The 20,326-nt window shown below is 41.7% G+C and overlaps 1 protein-coding gene across 1 annotated transcript in view; it reads left to right on the forward strand.

Annotated features, from left to right (window-relative positions):
* Positions 1–15,001, forward strand: part of syde2 (synapse defective 1, Rho GTPase, homolog 2 (C. elegans)) — a 50,602-nt gene extending 35,601 nt beyond the window's left edge. The window contains exons 6-8 of the mRNA XM_030083334.1: positions 7,288–7,469; positions 8,582–8,813; positions 13,293–15,001. Coding sequence (XP_029939194.1) covers positions 7,288–7,469; positions 8,582–8,813; positions 13,293–14,014 — 1,136 coding nt within the window. The 3' untranslated portion in view covers positions 14,015–15,001. The remainder of the gene's footprint in view (positions 1–7,287; positions 7,470–8,581; positions 8,814–13,292) is intronic.
* The last annotated feature ends 5,325 nt before the right edge of the window (positions 15,002–20,326 follow it).

Raw genomic sequence — 20,326 nt, forward strand, 5'->3', positions numbered from 1 at the left:
CACACAGCAACACACCCTCGGTGAATCTGCTACAGATGAAAAAACTCATCTTTATCTTGCTGCACCTCTAAAATATATTTGACTATGATTGATTATATCAGTTTCATATGTAAAAAACGTAATTAAAAAAACACATATTGCAATACGTTTCTGATGCTCGTATTAAAGGCCTCACTCGGCGCTTTGACACAATGATAAATGTCGGTCAGCTCAGTCCCCCAAGGTGAGCGACCTCTCGCTTTAAATCACAGTTATGTGCACAATGGATCACTGTAAAAATGATTGCAGGTTCAGATGAATGTTCAGTAAATGGTCCGGTGATGATGAAGCACCTCAGATATGTGTCCTCCACCTCTGCGATGATAAAACTCATCCAGGACTTTGAAACTTTGTACTATAAAGGAACTTTAATGCATTGCCACTGCTTACCATTGGGGATGGATCTGAGCTGTCTGTTGCTGATTCTCCTCTTCATTAGTTCATAGATTTGCTTTCTTCAAGGACAAGCAGCATGAGAAGTTCTGCATGACTGTTGGAAGCCACGTCGCCATTTAGTGGGAGCGTGTGCTGTGGACTGCTGGTAGTTTGCATTTCAGGCAGACCAAAATAGAGTGTTTGCAACCTCATTTGACCTCCAGCTGACAGAGATACTTAATGAGTGCATCAGTAATTAGATTGGTCCACACAGCCCTGATAGCTCAGCTTATGTTTCACAGGGAAGTAACGGCATGTACACGATACGACGTCCTAAGTGAAAGACTATTAGAAGTGGCATATGGGTCATGTTGTCATCTATTGTTCAAGCATCTATTAAAGAAAAACTCCCCCTTACTAGAGACTTTTTTTTCAGTTACATCTATTGATCTTTCATCTGTCTTTCTTGACTTGTCTTTTCCAAAGCCCACTTTGCCCTCCAAACCCATGTTCACCAGTACTCTAGTGAAGACATGGAAAGTCATTAACAAGTGCCCCCTTTGTTGCCGAACAAACACAGATGGTATTTGGCTCACGCATGGGGGATTAGCTAAACCCAGGGCTGGCCATGGAGGCAGGCAATCACTTTACAAAGAGCTCCAGGCCTGCGTGGGTGTCACAAAGTTGCTTCAGGAATCCAAAACAAGTTGCACACCTCTCGTGTGAGATGAGTCCACACACAGAAAGAGAGCCCCACTGTTTCCAGGCTCAGGGCGGGGAGTCAGCTCACTTTTGGTGCTGTGGAAAAGTTGAAGCCATCACTGTGTATAGGGTTTGCCATGCCACTGTAGGAGGGAGCAACACACACGCACACACACACATGCACATACACATCTCCGGCCCCCCTGGAGCTGTGGGGGCGTGCAGGACAGCAGGGAGGAGGCAGGACGGAGAACAAACGGGGGTTTGTTCTCCAGGCGAGGCTCTGACTGCAGCGCTGACAAGAGGAGTGACCTTCCACTTTGTTTGAACAAGAGGTCAAAGGTAGAGCCGTGCCCCAGTGCATTGTGTGCCTTGTAGTGTTTGGTGGCACATTTGAGTCACTGAAATGTCCAAACTGAAAGGGGGAGAAAAAAAGTGAATATTTTAGCCAGCTGTCATCTGGATTTACCTGCTCCCTTTTAAGCTGCGAGTCAAGGGTTTGCTTTCCAGGACTTGTGCAACGTTTTATCGACCAAACGAGGGGGCTTAAGTTTTTATTCATAGTGCTGGTAGCTGCCTGGTGCAAAGCAAAAACCGGCAGATTGAATGTGACAGAAAACACACTGTGCATGTGCTCATTGTCAGCTTGGCTGTGAAAGAAAGTGAAGCACCTGCAAGTGATGCACACCTGTTCACCCTGCACCCCTGACTCTGTGTGCATGTGTGTGTGTGTGTGTGTGTGTGTGTTTCCTGCTCAGCTTTTGTGTGTGTTTATGTGTGTGAGTCAGCCACCAGGTTAAGACGCAAAAGTAAACATGAGCACTGACTCGGATCCAGCTAATGATTTACCTGAATGGTTGTTATCTCCACACTTGGGCCAAACTCAGTCACATGTGCAAATGCACGTACACAAATTCACACGGTCTGGGGCTGTTAGACAAGTTAATGAAGCAGACAGAACATAAACATGTGTGTAATGTTTTTACATATTATGTATTGCAGGTTAAGGAGCTGTTGTTTCTCAGTTTGAAAGACTAAGGAACAGCAGCAATGTGGCTTGGCGTGCCAGCTGCACCGTTTTCAGTGTTTCTGTCATTTTTGTGTGAACACACAAACAATGAGAATGTGTTTTATTTGGTGCAGGCTAACTGTTAGAATTATTCACTTGATTTTTCAGGAATTAAAAGAAAAAAAAATCACTCCCGAACAATCGTGTTTTGTGAATCTTATTGTAAAGATATAGAAACATAGATAAAACTTTAATACTGTAGTTACTTATACTTGCTACTGAAAAACTTTATAGTAAAAATGTAGCATCAACATGCATTAATGTTAACAAGTTGATGGTTCAATGTAGGTTTAACATGTTAACTTGCACAGCCTAATGAGAAAACAATAATAATTCTCGTTTTACTCTCTGTTTATCACTTTATGTCCCCTCTTTTCAAGCATGCATTTATGAAAATCATGCTGGTACAAGACCGTCCTCCAGATTTTTCTGACTGTTTTACTTCTGAAGCTTTCTGACGCTCCCCTCAGTGAGGGTGACCCACCACACACTGATTAATCCTGATATGCGGGGACAGCTTGGCTATTTTGTTTTGTTATACTGCACTATCATAGAAAACAATTTTGTTGTGTCTACTTTGCAACACAGGTAGGGTCAGGGGGTCTGCTATGCCTTCACTTCTATTTTCAGGATAGTTACTCTGCCCAGGTTTGCCTTTCGCTGCCTTTGTATTGAACACATGGCTGGTTTTTGCTCCCAGACAGACCGTTCCACCTCTGTAAAACAAACAGATTAGCAATTTTTGAGTTAAGTCTCCGCAAAGTTTCACATTTTGAAGCTCAAGGATGTCCACAATGCATTTCTGAGTAATCAGCTTAGATATCTAGGTAAGTTTAAGAAAGAAAAATCAAAGCTTGTGTTTGTGTGCCCTCCTGTTTTCATACCAAATCTGCCAAGGATAAACGATAACAGAAGCATTCATGGATGTGAGTCAGACGTGAAAACAACCTGGAAACAAGCTGCCACAGATCAGTGGTGTTGGCTCACAGGATGCATTTCATGCGGGGACATTTTATTGAGTTTCAAGTGAGCTTTCACGTAAAGCTCAGTTAAAGTGTGACCCAGCTAACTTGTAGCTGTTAGTGTGTGTCCGCTCACCTGATGAGGGAGGGCTCAGACAGTGAACCACTGTGCCTGCTGAGTGTGAGCTGTTTTCATATGGAGCTGTACTGAACAAGTGTGTGTGTGTATGTATGCGTGTGGGTGTGCATGAGCACGTTTGGATGTGGAACTTGCAAGGGAACAAAGTTGGTTTTTGTGTGAAGGCAGTTTCATATTTAAAAATTAAATTAATAGTGTAATAGTACGTGATATGATAATTATGAGAGTCATAAGCAACATTTCCATTTATCGTCTAACCAAAGCTTTATACTCAGCTTCTGATCAAATTTAAGATGTATTTATTTTAGGGATGATTATATAATTGCATTAGCTTTGGAGCTTCTTCAGTTTAATACCTTAAATAATGGACATTTCACTTGACTCAACAACCCACCTCCTCCCACATTTCCACTTCTGATAGCCAATGCTGCCACAGCTGCACAGTCGAATTCATAACTGAAAAGGAAACGTAAAGATGTAAAGAATATTTTAGTTGGTTAAATGCACGAATGCTGAATTTGAATGTCAGTGAACTAATTCATTGTTAACTTGTCAGAGACATCTGGGGGCTTCAGCAGTCCGCTTTGCAGTTTACAGGAGGTGGGCCTCTGTTCACTGAGTCATTTTGCCACATTACATCAAATGCAGCCTAGTTATCCAATTTCATCAAAAATGTTAATCATAAACCAGATGCATTTTTGTGTGAAAAGAAGAGTTCAGTGGACATGTGCAGAGTGTCAGTGGAAAAAGTTACTTTCAGCTACTTTCTTGGTAAATTTGAAAAAAAAAAAAAAACACTTTATGTGCACAGTTGATCCTTTTCCCACTGTGTCCTCCTTGATTTCTCCGAAGGCTGCTGTGCAGATACCGATCAATGCTAATCTGAGAGGCTTCGTGTAACACTGAACTGAATATAGATCCTTCTTTCACTCACTAATCCAATATGCAAAGGCGGTTGTTTCTGTATCACTCCTCCAGAGGAAGTCAGGGAAATCAAATGTGTAATTATCTAATCAAGCTAATGTTATTAACGCCTATTTACACTTTAGTTTGTCCACTTCATTCTGATGTAGTAATAAATGATGAACACCCAATTCCTGTAAGGCAGAGGCAGAGAAGAAATAATCCACAGGCTTCCTTAAAGAGCAGACTCCAGATTTACAGAGATTAAGAGGTGAGCATGTTAATTTGTGCCCTCCGTTCTCCTTACTTGTCCTGAAGGGATGTCGGCGGATTTACCACGAATCTTATTGTGGTCCGCTGTAAATAGAAAGCAAGAGGCAAAGAAGGGAAAGATGCGATGGTGGAATGCCAGCGATGCAGAGAGGTGAAGTGGGCGCTCCTATTTACAGCCCTCTAATCAGAATCACTTGTGCACAAAGATTGTGTCACCACTTTAGGAATTCCTGTGAATGGGACAGTTGCTGACACAAATAGATGTAGACCATGTTCTCTTTAAGGGATTAAGTAAAGTCGGTTAAATTGAACTGCAAATACCTGCTTTAAGGTTTGTTGTGATAAATGCTAGTCATGTTTTATGTTGCAGTTCTGGCGACACAGTTTGGTGTTTTTCGCGCTAGTCTCACAGACCAGTTCACTTCCTGACTGCTGGTTTCTCACTGTGGACTTTCTCCCTGTGGAACGATGGGCTCTCATCCGGGCCGTCCAACTTCCTCCGGCAATTGACACACACGTCTGGATTGTGGTAGTTGTGAGTGTGTTTGTGTGCGTTCACCCTGAGATGGTCCTGTGCAGGATGAACTCTGCCCGTCGCAAAGTGAGTGTAGAAGACGATTTATGGAGGATGTACTGATAAGAGGCAAGTCATTGTCATGATGATCAAGCCCAATAAACGGTCCTGACTCCCTGGAGTGCGTCATCCTCATTGCCAGCCGAAGTGTTCCGGATGCAGAATTTAAAGCCTTTAAACAGCTTCTGAACAACAATGTCCAGTATCTGCAGCTAGTCGAGACATCTCCCGATGAACGTGCCGGCACAGGCACTTTGTTTAGAGGTGCTGCGATTGCCATCATCGTGGACAGAAAGTCTTGTTCTGGATTCATGTGCATGTTTGTGCTGATAAGATAAGTGACTGGAAAACAAAGTTGCCGAACACGGGCAGCAGTTAGCAGCAGGAACATTAGTCAGTGAAGAGTTGAGAGTTTCAGCTCATTTGTTTCAGCTCTGTAAAGGTGTACTGATGGGCGACAGCATCACACATTAAAATGCTCAACATATGCAGCAGTGAAGGCATATGGATTTAATGATGACGATGACAATGATCGCTTTTCTCAGCTGGCTGCTGCAGGTCTCTGTATTGTGAACAAAATAATTTATTTCTTAAGAAACAGCATTTCAAGAAGATACGTCTGGTGCTCTCCAAATAGTATTAAAACACCCTGTAAGACTCGTTGAGCGGCGTCATTTATTTTCCCTCTCCTGAACATGCAGTGTCTATCTTTAGATCCCAACCAATATTATTAATTACACAGCCCCCAGCCTTTGCTGGAAACTGATCCAGCTTCTTGCAGAGGGAAAAAGAGAGCAGACACTCACCACAAAGAGCTGTCACACTGCCAAGGGGCCTTTTTTCTTTTATTCCCGTATTCACCCCTACCCCAACCCCCCACCCGGCTTTTGCCTTTGATGAAAAGACATGCCAGTGATATTTCAGAGGCTTAGCGGAGAGAGAGACCGCGGGTTTCATGTTTTCCCGCAGCTTTTGTCTGAACTACGAGAGGCTGAAGTCACAGGTGCGAATGCGCCGTCACAGACACCAGACCCCGCCCCGCCCTCCTCCACACAGCCCCCGACCCCGACACTTTTCGGCTGCCGAGTCACGCCCGACTCAATCAGGCATCTCGACAGACGCCACAGGATCACTCCGGGAAACAAAGGGACCTCAATTTGCAGCCGGGAGGGTTCGCCAGGTTCAGCAAGTTTAAACGAGTGAGAAGAGAAGAGCTTTTTATTTCTTAGTAACAACACTTGATAATGGGGTTGTTGTGATGCTCGGAGTTTGTTACAAAAGGATATATGATACCTTTTTTGATATCACAGCTCTAAGGAAACTTGTCAGGAAGAAACAAAGTAGGATTTTTTTTTTAACCTGTCTCGGCGCCGGCCTCTTCCTGCTACCTATTATATTCCTGAATGAAGTGACCACTCACACCAGTATGAGAGGAACGTCGGGCTAAAGATTAATATACCAGTGCCAGCCTGTCTACAAATGATGTCGTTGCTGTTTTTTGTTTTTTAATTTTTTAATTTTTGAGCAGACTGAAGTTAGAAATTTTATTGAATCTTATACTTTGTGTTTGCTCATGTTCTATTAATTGTGTCAGTAAAGCAAAGTTGCTTTATTGTAGTCTGGAACACCCATAGAAGCTGACAGTTTTCGTGCCACAGTGCATTGTGAATAAGGGAGCCGTGTGATCTGGTCGAGCTGAAGTGGTTGTAACATGCAGAAAGAAACACACAGAAAACCATGAACAGCTAATAATGAATTGATCACATTCTGATTCGACCAGAAACAATAAAAGAGGAATTTTAAGCTCAGCAGACAGTAGTGCATAAAGAGGATAGATACAGAGGAATGTGTTGGCAAAATAGGAAGTTAATGTTGAGGAATAGTGGTTTGTGAATGTATGTAGAATGAAAAAATAAAAAAAAATAAAAGCTCAGTCTAATAAATGCGGCCGACCAGTGGCCGAACCCTGTGGCTGTCTCCCTTACTGCCTCATTGATCGCTAGGTGGTTGGGCGCTGGAGCAGATCCGAGCTCATTTGAAGGCAGGAAACACCCTCAACAGTTTGTCAGTTTATCGCAATGTAAACAGACAGAGACAAACGACCGCACATAGTAAACAATTAACTGCATGGACAATTTGAACTGTGAGAAGAAACTATAGTATACGTAAAAACTCCACGCACAACCACAAACAGCCGTCTGGCCAAGCAAAAGTCCTTACAGCTCTGCTTTCTTTCCGTCCCGCTCTTCAGGGGTGTTGAAGGACTACCTGCGCGAGCTTCCCTACCCTCTGATCACCAAGCAGCTGTACGAAGCCGTGCTGGAGTCCATGGCAGCCAGGCCGCTGCGCATGGGTGCAGGGGGGTGCGAGAACGACCAGGCTGACTCGGAGCACACCCTCAGCCTGTTGGAGAACCTGCCTGAAGTGGAGAGGGTGAGGAGACGACTGCACGTCCATCGTCACAGTTCCAACAGAAAACACACTGTCACACATGGTAGCGAAAGGGCGAATTGTGGAAAAGATAATGATGGCTGTGATCGGAACACTGTGGATTACAGCTGCTGAACTTCCACTACGTAGGTTTTTACAATGAGTGACAACAATACTGCCCGTGTTTTCACGCTAAATAAGTTTCTGAGCATTTCCTGGCCTCTGCTGAAGTAGTAAATGGCACACAAGATTAATTACAATCAGTAAAATGTACGTCTATCTGTCCAACTCATCAATCTAATGTTTCTGTGTCTGGTACGAGATATTTTCAGTAAATTCCAGACAACCAGCTGGAAATATACAATAAATTCACAGTTTCAGCTCCAGTAAAAATGCATTTAATCTGTTGAATATAAGCCAGATCAATCAAGATTAGAAAACACAAATTAAACTTAATTTTTCATTAATATACTGTTATGTAAAACAAGCAAGGCAAAAATATAACCACAAAAAATAAGAATATTAAAAAGTATGCAGTTATTGGTAGTGAATGGAGTTAAACCATATTAAAATATTTAAATAACAAGAGTTAACTAGTAGATTACAATATTTTTCTTTGTATGTGCATGCGTTCAAAAGCTTTTGCCTTCATTCACTGCAATATTTAGATAAATCAGGAATCACAGACTCATTATGTAGCTGTTCTGTAAAGAAATAACTAAGATTAAATACTCAAAACTTGACTGAGTATGAGAAAATGAGTGTCCTTTTTTTTCCCCATTTGAAGGCCGAACATATAAAAAGTCGGTTTTAAATTTTCCCTAAAATGTTTCCAGATGTTTCAGCTGTATTTTCTGACCCACATTGTGGTCACAACTGATAGAATAGCAGCTGTTCTAGCAATATGATCAAATCTTGAAAATCTTCCCCCATTTTAAGACTTTGTCCCGTCTCGTCTTCACTCTGTACGTGAGGTGCAGCTTCGTAGTGCGACACATGCTGGCAGATTAGTCATTCTGCTGCTGCTGCTGCTAGTGGTATTACTGCAACTACTAATCATAATAATAACATATCTGTTTTGACTGTGTTTTTGCGTGTGTGCGCTACTGCATCAGATGACGCTGCGGAAGCTTCTGGACCACCTGAAGCTGGTGGCGTCCTACCAGGAGGTGAACAAGATGACGTGTCAGAACCTGGCTGTGTGTTTTGGCCCCGTGCTGCTCAGCCAGCGTCAGGAAGCGTCCTGCCACACCAACCGAGTCTTCATCGACTCGGAGGAGCTGGCCAGCGCGCTGCACTTCAAAAAACACATCGAAGTCCTGCACTACCTGCTGCAACTCTGGCCAAGTGAGTCTTTCTCTTTTTTAATCTTTTTTCTTTCTTTCTTTCTTTCTCTGGAAAGCTTCAAGCAGAAGTACTCCTCATTTACAGTCAGGTTCTGTGCCCGTTCTGTATCTACCAGCCTTTTTGCCCGAGGGTCTCATACAAATCAGTGCCAGCTCTGTGGTTCAGCTTCACAAAGAGCCATTAAGGGGCTGCTTTCATCCTTCAGGCTCTCCACCACTGGCACAAGCATGGCTGATAGCCACAGGATACCATCTGCTGGCTCCTCGCAGATGAAACTCTCCACAAGTGCTTCATCACGGCAGGCCGAGCCAATCAGGGCCAGTCCAGCAAGACCCGCAGTAAACCAAACATTTGAGGGGTGGCTCCCTTTGTTTTAGGATAGATGACTAGCCAAGGACAGATCCAGCAGCCCGACTGAACGCAGGTCATCTGTCTGTCTGCACAGCTGCTCTCTGTCAGCTGCAGCTGTCTGCTCAGGGTGAGATATGAAGAAGCCCAAACATTATTCAGGAGCGAATGAGAGACGATGAGAGGAGCTGCAGGCGGTGGGAAACCTGTCTTAGTTACAGTAACTAATTTAATGCATTTTTAAAGCGGTGGGCTTCTTGATAAATTTGCACACTGCGATTTGTCAGGAGGGTTGGGCGATATCTACCCCCTGTGCTCACTGCCTTCGCTCTGCTGCTCAATTATTTCTAACCTAGGGGGGTAATTCTATCTCCCGCTCTTAATCATTGAAGCTATTTCACCCACAAACTTCTCACTTTTACCTGTAGAGATCATATATATACCGTATGTGAAATTTAATGTCAACTAGCAAACATTTTAAAGGTTTCGTTACTGTTGGATACACCACAGATGTGCTGGTTAGTTTTGTTTTATGAGCCAGGTGATTAAGTCTGGAATTACATTTCCAGCTGCCCTAATGATTTTTCTCAGTAGTTTCCTTCATCATTCTAGTATGTATTTATCACAGTTATGTAACATTTTGTTCAAATATCTATTAATGAAATTGGATGTAAAACTCACACTTTGCCCTTCCTATCTGGAATTCTTGTGCCAAAAGAATGACAGGAAGTAAGTCAAACACAACTTAAACCACTCCTGTAAGTGCTTCACAAATCACACTCTTCAAATATTTGGTCCTTAGAAATGTTTTTGCAACAACTAATTCACAACCTGCTCCTAAAATGTGCAACGTACTGTACCAACTGTTGACAAATAATATTTTGAAGCTGCTCAGGTTGGAATAATCGATAGTTGTTTGTCCGTTTTGATGGGAGTTGCTACCATTTTCAGATTTGAGACGATTTTTGATTTAATCTGACATATACGCAGTTCAAGACAAAGCAGGGAAATGTGACACCTTTTCCAAAATGCACTTTTTGCTGTATTTTGAAACTTTCTAAAAGCCCCTGCGGATGAGCTTTATCTCTGAAAGCTTAAAGCCTCACAACTGTAACAAAACCTGCTGATTTGGTGTCTGAAGAAGAACTGACTCTGTGTCTGGTGGAGCGTCTGAATTTGACTTTACCCTCTGACTCCCACATTGAACCAGTTCTGTGTGAACTACTGAACTGACGGAATGAGACAAAAATAAGCTCAACTGGAAAGAGAAACTCTAAAAGTCAGCAGTTATGAATCCCATGATTGCAGGTATTGCAAAAGGTGAAGGAAAAACAAAAACTTTCTTTTTCCCAAAATCAGTGATCTTGCTCTCCTGACTGCAGCCACTAATGGTCTGTAATGAGTCCAACACTTTTCAGAATTTTGTTCACAATCCTTAGTTGCATCTCTGTTTCTTCAGCTTTCTCAGACTTCCCAGACGTTCCCAGGTTCCGTCTTATCGAACACAACGCAAACATGCGCTCACCATTACGCTATATTTTAGACCTCTCACACAACCATACCAAGTCATCAGAATCATTGTGCCTCAACTGTGAGTGCAGTGACAGCATTACTACAAAATGCCCACTAAAAGGTTTGACTGTTCTGAAATTTAAATTGTGTTTAAGAGCATTTAATAATTTTAATATAGAGATGTGGATTTTATGTTGATTGCAGGTTCATTGTCTTTCAAACCCACATCCTTGATTCATTTCCCGCTGAAGCTCCAGGTTTAGTTCAACGGAGCGGAGATCAAAGTACAAACACAAATCGTCTGGCTGCTGATAATGTGTGCGACCGTGTGGTGTAGCTGCACGGTCACCCCCTCTGGTAATATCCTTAATTGTGCCATCAGTGAGTCATGTCTGAAATTAAATGACATGGTTCTTCTAAAACAAATATAATTTCTGTTTGTTTTAGGAAGTAATTGCTTGAGTGTTTCAGTGGAGTTGCACAGTGTGCAGACATGCTGCTCTGTTGATGAATGACCTGGAGCCTTACTTCATCTGCATTTCCGGTTGGAAATGGTTTGAGAAAAAAATGTCTATTTATTGAGAGCAGGTGAAAAGTGCTATATTGAGGATGCAAAATAAAATACAGTTTTATGTGATATGTAGCCCTAAGTGTGTTTTGTTCCTCTCCGGTGGAAAAAGATGTAGGTACAGAGAGAGTAACAGGACTTTCTGCTCCATTTCATCCTGCAGTCAGATGAAGTTCAAACCGAGAATTTTCTGTGGTTAATTTTTAAGTTTGGTTTAGTCAACAATTGATAACAAAGAAGAACGAAGTCAGCCGGATCACGGTGTGTGTGTGGTGTGACTGCAGCATGTGTCTGAAGTGGAGTCACATGAACTTTCTATGCTGTCCCCAGCGGCTCCCAGCTTTCTTTACTTTGCCCTACTCTGATTTGTGATTCGCCAAAACATCACAGTGACGCCAAATGCTGGCAGATACACCCACTCTCACAAATAAAGAAAGCAAAATCCTTCAAAAATATAAGCAGTTTCCCAGGTTTGCTGTAGACTCTTTAAAGTGTCAGATGGTTTTGTTTGACATGTGCAAATAAAGTTTTGACAACCATAATCCAGGCAGGTCTTAATGTGTGTCCACCGGTAGAGTCCCGGACCTCAGTTTGGAAATCATTGACACAGAAGATCTCTCAGATAAACGTAGGTATTTTTAAAATAGGAATCAGGTGTTCAAACAAAACAAAGCTTATTGTTTTGAAGCCTTGTTTAAACACGTTTGGTTACAAAGTTACTCAAATTTTACTTATCTGTCTCAGCCTGAGGGATATCTGATGGCTTTGTGCGCCCTGATTCTGGGATATTTGTCCTCACAACTTAAACAATAGGAGGTGAGTGGAGTTGTGTTTATGGTGCGTGCGCACACACACGCACACACACATACACATGCACAACAGAGTGTCTCTCCGTTAACAGCCTTACTCATGATAATTCATGAACCTGTGAACAATTTAAATGGATCCTGTTTCTACTGAAGCAATAATCCCTGCGAGAACAATGAACAGAGGGTTCTCTGTGTTATTCAAAGTAACCAGGACTTTGTTTCTGGAAAGAGTGGTCGGTTTGCTTTTTGTTGATGCTGTGAGTGCCACAGAGTGAATTACATTCTCCCCCATTATATATTTGTGTGTGAAATCAAAACCAGAAGTGTTTATATGTGAAGCTGCTGACTGCTCCCAGGCCATGTTAAACAGAGTTTATAAGATCATATGAATCTGTAAACACATTGTAAACACTATGAACTGCGTGTTCAGTGTCTTAATGTAGCTTTGTGTCGTGTTCATGTGTTGCATATTAATACGAAAAGGTGTATGGAAGTTCTCCGCCACAAACCGTTCTACAAGTCCTGCATCAGGTGGTCAGGAGAAATGGTTGGCCTTTCTGGGCAAAGCCGCCACCTGAGGTGCCCTGAATGCATCTCAGCCAGTCGGTTGATTAACCCTTTATACGGAATTCATTCAAAGGTTTGGAGGTGGAGTATTTAATCCAGCGGCATCGAGCACGTTTCAGTTCAGGATACACATCAAGCCTGATTTCATCTTGAGTCGACCGGACCGCCATCTCAACATGAAGCCAATTTTAATAAAAACTTCTGGAGCAAAATGTGGTGAAATGTCCAAAAAGCCTCTCCTGTAGCTGCTGCATTCGGCTTTCTTTTTTTTTTTTTTTTTTTTTACAAACTCACCGTGACAGCTCAGTGTCTCAGTCTTGTGTTTTTGTCTACTAATTTGAAGAAATTTGTTAAAAAGTTAATGTTGCTGAGTTGAGTGAACAGCCTGAACCTGTGAGGCAATTTAAAAAAGGGACAAAATGTTTTCCAAGACCAAGTCCAGCTGACCGGTCACAATTTGCTTTGTGCTGATTGGAACCTGGACAAATGAGATTATGCATAGAAGAAAGACCAAAATTACATTATTTTTCACCACTTACAGTTTAAATAGCTCTTGTTCGTTTCATGTTTTAAAGATGCCAACCTCAGTAAAATTAAGAGTGAAATCAAAAGGTTTTTTTTCTCATCTCTCACGGCTTATCTTTAACGGTTCATATTTTGTCTTGTCTCCGTCAGTTGCGGACCCTCACGGCCAGTCCTCTTCTCAGACCCCTGCGACCTCTCTGGCTCTCACCTCGTCCGACCTGCTGTCGGCTCCTCCCCTGCGAAGGAGGAAGGAACGTCCCCAGGTGCTGAACTTCACCGAGGCCGAGATGGCGGGCGTTTTACGTCCGAAACCGGGTCGTCTGGACAGCCCCAGCAACCGCTACGCCGGTGACTGGAGCCGCTGTGGTGACAGCTACTTCCCCTCCGAAATGCTTCTGCCCCCGAGCAAAGAGGAGGCGGACTACGACGATGTTGCCTCGGAGGACACGGAGGCTGCCGAGGAGGTCCGGGAGAGGCAGGAGGACGCAGAAGACGAGAAGGTTACCAGTACTGCGTCCGACTCCTCTGAGCAGGAGCAGCCGCAGAAAGAGGAGGCGGCAAAGGAGCAAGCGACAGAGGAGGAGATGGAGGAGGAGTGGCACGGCGAGAGTGACAGTTCAAACAACGGGCCGTCTTTAGTGGAGGACGACGAGGAGCGGGAGGTGAAGGAGGAGGAAGAGGGGGTGTGTAACCACATCCTGCCTCCCCGGCTCCCCAAGGAGCACACGTACCAGGCCTACATGAAGATCCAGGACATCAGCCCCGTGCTGAGCAACAGGGTGAACCTGAGGGACCTGCAGGAGAGCATCGACACTCTGATCGGAAACCTGGAGAGGGAGCTCAACAAGAACAAGCTCAACGTGGGATACTGACTCCCGCCGCGGTCTCACAGGCGCGCTCCGCCCACCCGACTTTCTTCACCTTCCCAGGTGACTCAGGGTGCCGCCACAGGGTCGCGTCGTGTCTTCGGTGAAAGAATGAGATGAGGAGAAATGTAACAGGGCACATCCGGCATTTGTACCTTACCCATAGACATTCCATAGTGTTAAAATTGTCTTAATCCATGTCATGGTTTTTGTTTTAGTCCAGTTCTTGTTATCCATGTTGTTATTGTTGCTTCTCTTCTTATTAGAAGAACCCATCGACCCCTCAGGGGTTTAAAAGGTGCCTTAATTGTGGGAAGGTGGTACGTCAATGGGAAAATCCACCCTGAAATGAAATGCATCACCTCATGGCAGCAGCTTTTATGCAGCTTGGTGCACTGGTGCACACTACCACTGAAGCATGTTTGACATTATGAAGAGATGTTTTTAGTCCGGATACTTGGAGCTCTACTGTTTCAAAACCTTTCAAACAAAACCCAAAAGCTTTCCAAGTGTTTCTGGCACTCATCTGAAACAGTATTTAGGCATTGGACTCTTCACCCTGATTTGCATTCTTGGAAACAGTTGAGCTTTTTCATTGAGAATCCGTCTCTGAACGAAAAAAAAAAAATACATTAAGACGTGGAAGTAATCGAAAATGAGCTATTAGACAGAGCCACTGTCTTTGCTCTGTGGTTCGAGAAACGCACTCGGGCTGGAGTTCAGCCGGGGTCATCAGAGGTAAAAACCACCTGTGGGCCAGCAGAGGTTGGCCAGGGTTTTGTTGTTTGGATTTTGGCTGGATTAGACCATTTTTGGATCTGCTCTGGACCCAGTAGGATAACCTGAATTTGAGCGCTTGGGTTAGTTTCAACACCCAGACTTGGGTCAATATACTTGTGCTGATTCTGGGGTTTTGTTCGTGCTGCAGCAGGGTCAGGTTAGAGCGCTCACATTTCCAATTTCCTGGCGGGCTGAATTCAGGCTGTTTTAACGACGGAACTTTTTTTTTTTTTTTTTTTTAAATCTGGGGGGAGGGGGGTGGGTGTTCATCTGAATGAATATGTCTCCATGTACTTTATATACCAGGGATGTCAAACTAAATTTAGTCTTTGGACCACAAACAGTCCAGTTAGGTCTGAAGTAGGCGAGACCGTAAAATTGATCTTCATTAATATTTGAATGTTCACCTCCATAAGAAAAAGGTGAAACTACTTTTAAATAATTACATTCCCCCCCAAAAAAACTAAAATTAAATTAAATGACATTTCAACATTATTCCTTTTTTCCTTTCTTTTTTAACCAATCCTGGTGTAAAATGTAATGAAATTTATTTTTTATTTTCCATGTTGTGCAACCTTCAACATGTCAATATGTATGTCTTTACAAACTCGCTGCCACACTATGGCTTTGATATCGATGCTGCTTCCTCAGTAAGGTAATAATGATAATATTTATTATTATAATAATTATAGTGAATTCGTTACCCCCTGTTCTAGGTTTTTGTGCTTTGTTGTGTACGGTCCTCTCACTAAAACACTGCAATTACCAGTGAATAAATTGCAACTAGTCAAAATTTAATTCAATATCTTTCTGTTTTTCATCATTTTGCACGGTGGACTGGAGTCTTTTTGGCTCATGGGACTTATGTTTAACACTCCGGCCATATTCTGTTCAGTACATTCAATAAGATATGATAAAAGTGTTGCTTGGATGGGTATCTTTCTACCATGTTACCACTTTAACCATCACAACTGAATTAAATCTCTCCTCTGGTTAAACAATGAGCTCCAGAGCTGCTACTTTTCTTATTTTATTTTTTTTTTTTTTCAGATGTGTAAACAAAGTGTTTTGAGAATGAAAGCAAAACTGCTGGAGGAAAAAGTGTGCATTGTTTCTCAGGGTGGATTATCCTTCATAAGGCAGCAGAGAGCTTTTCTATCGAGGTATATATCACTAAATATTGTATAACAATAATGCACTTATTAGACAGTTGCGTAGATTGTTCAAGCGGAAAATAATATACTGGCAGTGTTTCTGGATGGCGTGAGAAACAGCTGCTACTGAAACGTTGTGAAGATGTATAGAAGAGGTCGGAGGAAGCTGCATGGCTGAGAAACATCCACTTTTAACAAACATCAGAATTTTTGACACGGATCGATACACTTTCTTGCAGAGTCAGAGTAGTTAGCTTATTGTAGCTTAGCCTTGTTTGATTAGTTTGTTCAAATTGTGACAAAAGAGAAGTGTGAATACATACATGTTCAAGCAGACTTTTTTTATTAGGGTTTTTTTCTTTTGGCTTTGTTATGCTAATTTGAACGTAGCGTCTCCTCGTCTACCTCTCTGCAAGAAAGCAAACATTGAAAAGTTGTTTCTATTTAAAAAAAAAAAAAAAAAAACATTCTCTACCCAGTCACCTTCTGCTTCTCCCAGCTTTTGTCAAAAACAGTGAAATGAACAATGTGAAGCACAATTTTATCAGAGCATTGGTGGAAACTTAGTGGAGGGCCGACCAGCTAAAGATAAACTAGCTCTGCCTAAAGCGACAAAGAACGTTTTCAGCAATCCAGGGATTCAGAATGATCAGTATTTAACCTATATGTATATGTATAAAATTATATAAATGTATTCGGAGTATATTATTTTTACAGCTTATATTTGAGTGCCGTATTTAAATACTCCCGATCACCTCTTCGTGTTGACCTGTAGTAATAGTTGCTTATCCCCCCTCATGCTACCTGTACACATGTTAATGTGCTGGACTGATGGTACAGATATCGCTGTAAAATATATGACAAAATCATGCTCTGGCAGAAAAAAGTGATATTGTTATTTTTGTTATATCGTGTGTATATATTTGTTCCGTGTCTGTGTTACATTAAGCTGTGTTTTGTGATTTTGTTTCTTGTTGATTTCTTTTTTTTTTTAAAGGTACTGAACTTGCATGGTCAAAAGCTTTACTGACATGGACAAGGCTCTGTCTCATCTGCCTTTGTATTTCATATTTATGTGTAAAATTTTAAACTATTTTTTAATGTATGCTCATTTTTTTCAACCCCTTGTTTCTTTGATAGAGGGATAGCTGCATTATTCAACCTTTTCTCCAGAGGACTTAGAGGCAGACTGTGATCACAAACAAAAGATATGGTTTATTACCACCGTATCACAAAGAAGCCCAGATACACCAGGTTAAAATAAAAAAAAATGTCTTTCAATAATGAAAAATAAGCATTTGTGTATTATGAATCTATTAAATGGAAGCACGTGTTCTTCACAAATGAAAGAGAAATCGCTTTTATTTAAATATTTGTACTTTTCTGTTCAGTAAAACACGAGAGAAGAAAACGACTGACCCACTGACATGATTTTGTGTGTGCATTGTGCACGCTGTGTGCCGCGGTCGTTCCATCCACAGCTCCACCCTCCTTTATGTGTGCAGGAGCCTGCTGCTGCTTGATGGAGAAACGGTGGCTGAGAATCAGCGGGGCTCCTTTCAAACCATCTGTCTGCACAAAGAGGCAGGGCCTCATTTACACACAGCATTGTGGGGAATCAGCTGTGCTCTCACATGATTTCTGGAGATGTTAAGATTCTCTGTAGCATCTCGAGAGATTCACATAAAGTCTTGTTGTTACACGATGAAAGTCTATTATTTTGTCTGTTTTTGGGAGTTTCAGTTTCAGTTGGCCTATAAACGGACTGGCTTTGTTGCGAGTGTTTTATTTTGCCCCTCTTATATACATCTCCAAATCCATCTGTAAATATTTATGTATGCGCGTTTTCTGTGTAGATAGCATGAATTATTTGTCTTGTCCTCTTTGTCCTTTGGAGGAAAAAGTGCCACATTGAAAGCAATGCTAAACAAAACAAAGAAGTGTTTTGTGTCAAACCTTGAGAAATGTATGGTCCTAATAAAGAATATTATTTTACATTCATGTGTGACTGATGGCTTTTTTTTTCTGTTGTGTCAATCCCGTCATGTGTCAAGTACTTTGTAAAATTTACTTTTTTTATAGATTTGATTGATCAAATATTCACTGTACTTTAGATTTTTCATGGACACATTCTACATTAATCATTAATTTTTCTGACATATTTTTACGTTTTTTTTTTTTTTTTTTTTCTGCGCATTGGAACACAAATATCTACTTTCTACTTGTTTTGGCATCCACCAAAGATAGTTGTGTTGATGTGAGAAACTCAACATCACAGAGATAGAAAATCGACCCTGGACAGAGAGTGTCTTGTGAGAGCGTAGAGTGAGAAAGGGAAGAACACCAGCAGAAATGTGCATGAATGTCTGGTATTATAATGAAAAACAGTGATTTGAAGTGCAGAGCACTCTCAGCTCCTGTCGAGAAAATCACTCCAGTTCTGGACTTGGGGAGCCTTTTCTGTTGGAGTTTGCATGTTCTCCCTGTGTCTTTTTTGTTTTTTCTTTGGGTTTGAGGTTTACTGGTGACTTGAATTATCTCGAGGTGTGAAGATCAAATGACTCTTTCGGTCATAAAAACATGATAGAATATGACTGACACATGAGACTTCTTTTGTGTTTCTGAGTTTTTCCACCCGTTAGCGCTTGAAGATGTTTCACAGGTCATCAAGCTTTTTCAAGCTTTTTCGAGTTACTTGGAATCTACCAAGTTATTTGATAGGCTACTGGACTGCAAACCTGAGTACTTAAATCTCCTATTGTTTTTACTGACTGCTGTTTGTAGAACCTGCAATAATGACAATGTTGTCAACAAAATAATAATAATAATAATAATAACAATAATGAATTTTATTTATCATGCACTTTACATTCGTAAAACAAATCTCAAAGTGCTAACAAACAAAGCTCATCAAAGAAAAATGTGGCTGCCACTGGAAAAAGTGGAACAAATGCAGGATAGCAAGCGAGGGCCTAACAATGTAGACAATTTCAGTCATAAGGTTCACTATCACCAATCTTTTGAATGTAGCCTTCAGTAAAATAAGTTGGGACAAACCTGGATGAAGAGCAGCAAATACATGACATGATACTCTCAAGACTTTTGAGACCAAGGATTTAACTTTCTATTCTTATGTGTTCTGTTATTCTTTAGTGTTGTGTATCAGTTAATTTCTAATATTCAAGTAGATTTGAGGACCTGCGCATTCACAGATCATTATCAGAATGTTTGTTTTTGCAAGTGTCTGTACTTTAAGTCAAGTAAACAAGGCAAGTACTTTGGCCACATCTGGTTAAGTTGCTGTCTGAACCAGAGAGGGAAAAAAAAATGTCTATGCTAAATAAAGAACACCAAAATTTCTGGGTTTGTGCCCCCAGTGGTATATTTTTAGAGCACAGTGAGCATCTTCTCACTCCCACACAGGATGTGTGTCTGGAATTCATTCATAAAAACAATTTTTCTTACGCATACACATCTCTGGTATGCAGAATTGGGCTTGGTAATCATTGTTGTTGAAACACTGCGGTCACGCTTTTCCCAAAATGTTTTCAAGGCCGTCTTTGTTTTATTGAGAGAAAAGTGACTTAGATTTCAGGAAACTGGACACTGAGTTTGTGTAATTCTTTTTTGTTTTTTGTTTTTTTTGTTTTTTTTTTGCTGGATTTCCTTCTTTGCTGTGGGAGCAAATGTAACCCAGCAGAAGCTGAGTACCGATAGCCTAAATATTTTGGGGAATTGCCCTTGTTGACTTGTGGGAATCTCCCAGAATGACTTTCAGCTTCAGGGACATTCCCAGGACGCAGCTGCATTTAGCTCTCCTATAAAGTCCTGGAAGGCTGCGCGTTCACCGTGGCTCTGAACAAACATTACCAGGAGCGTTTTGAGCATGTACTTAAGAAATAGAAGGAGACTTTAAAAAAACATCTTTTTTGAGGAGTTTACTGTAAATTAGTGGGAAACATTTTCCAAAAATGAGCTTTAAAGACAAACAGGAATGGGACAAGCGTGTCCAGGTGGCTCCATCTGAGGTGATACACATCTCTGGCAGTTAGCATGAGAAGCCAGAGCAGCCGCAGGCCTTTCAGCATTAATGGTTTTCAGCCTTGTTTGATGTGACTACACAAGGTGCATATCAGTTTTTTTTGTTTTTTTTTTTTTTTACAGCTGTGCAGAACAGGTATGAGGACGCTTTAGGGTACAGAATGTACACATACCTTTCTGCACTCAGCAGCCCACTTTACATCCCCACATCTCCTTCAGTATCCACTCAGACTGGAATTTATGTGGAGATGGAGCCAAATATTTCTCTGACAGTTTCAAAACGCCTATAGTTTTATACACTCAGAGTAATGTTCCCATCACTCTCAAAGCTAACTTTGGATCA

Source organism: Salarias fasciatus, chromosome 23 (assembly GCF_902148845.1).
Source record: "Salarias fasciatus chromosome 23, fSalaFa1.1, whole genome shotgun sequence".
Taxonomy (NCBI): Eukaryota; Metazoa; Chordata; class Actinopteri; order Blenniiformes; family Blenniidae; genus Salarias; species Salarias fasciatus.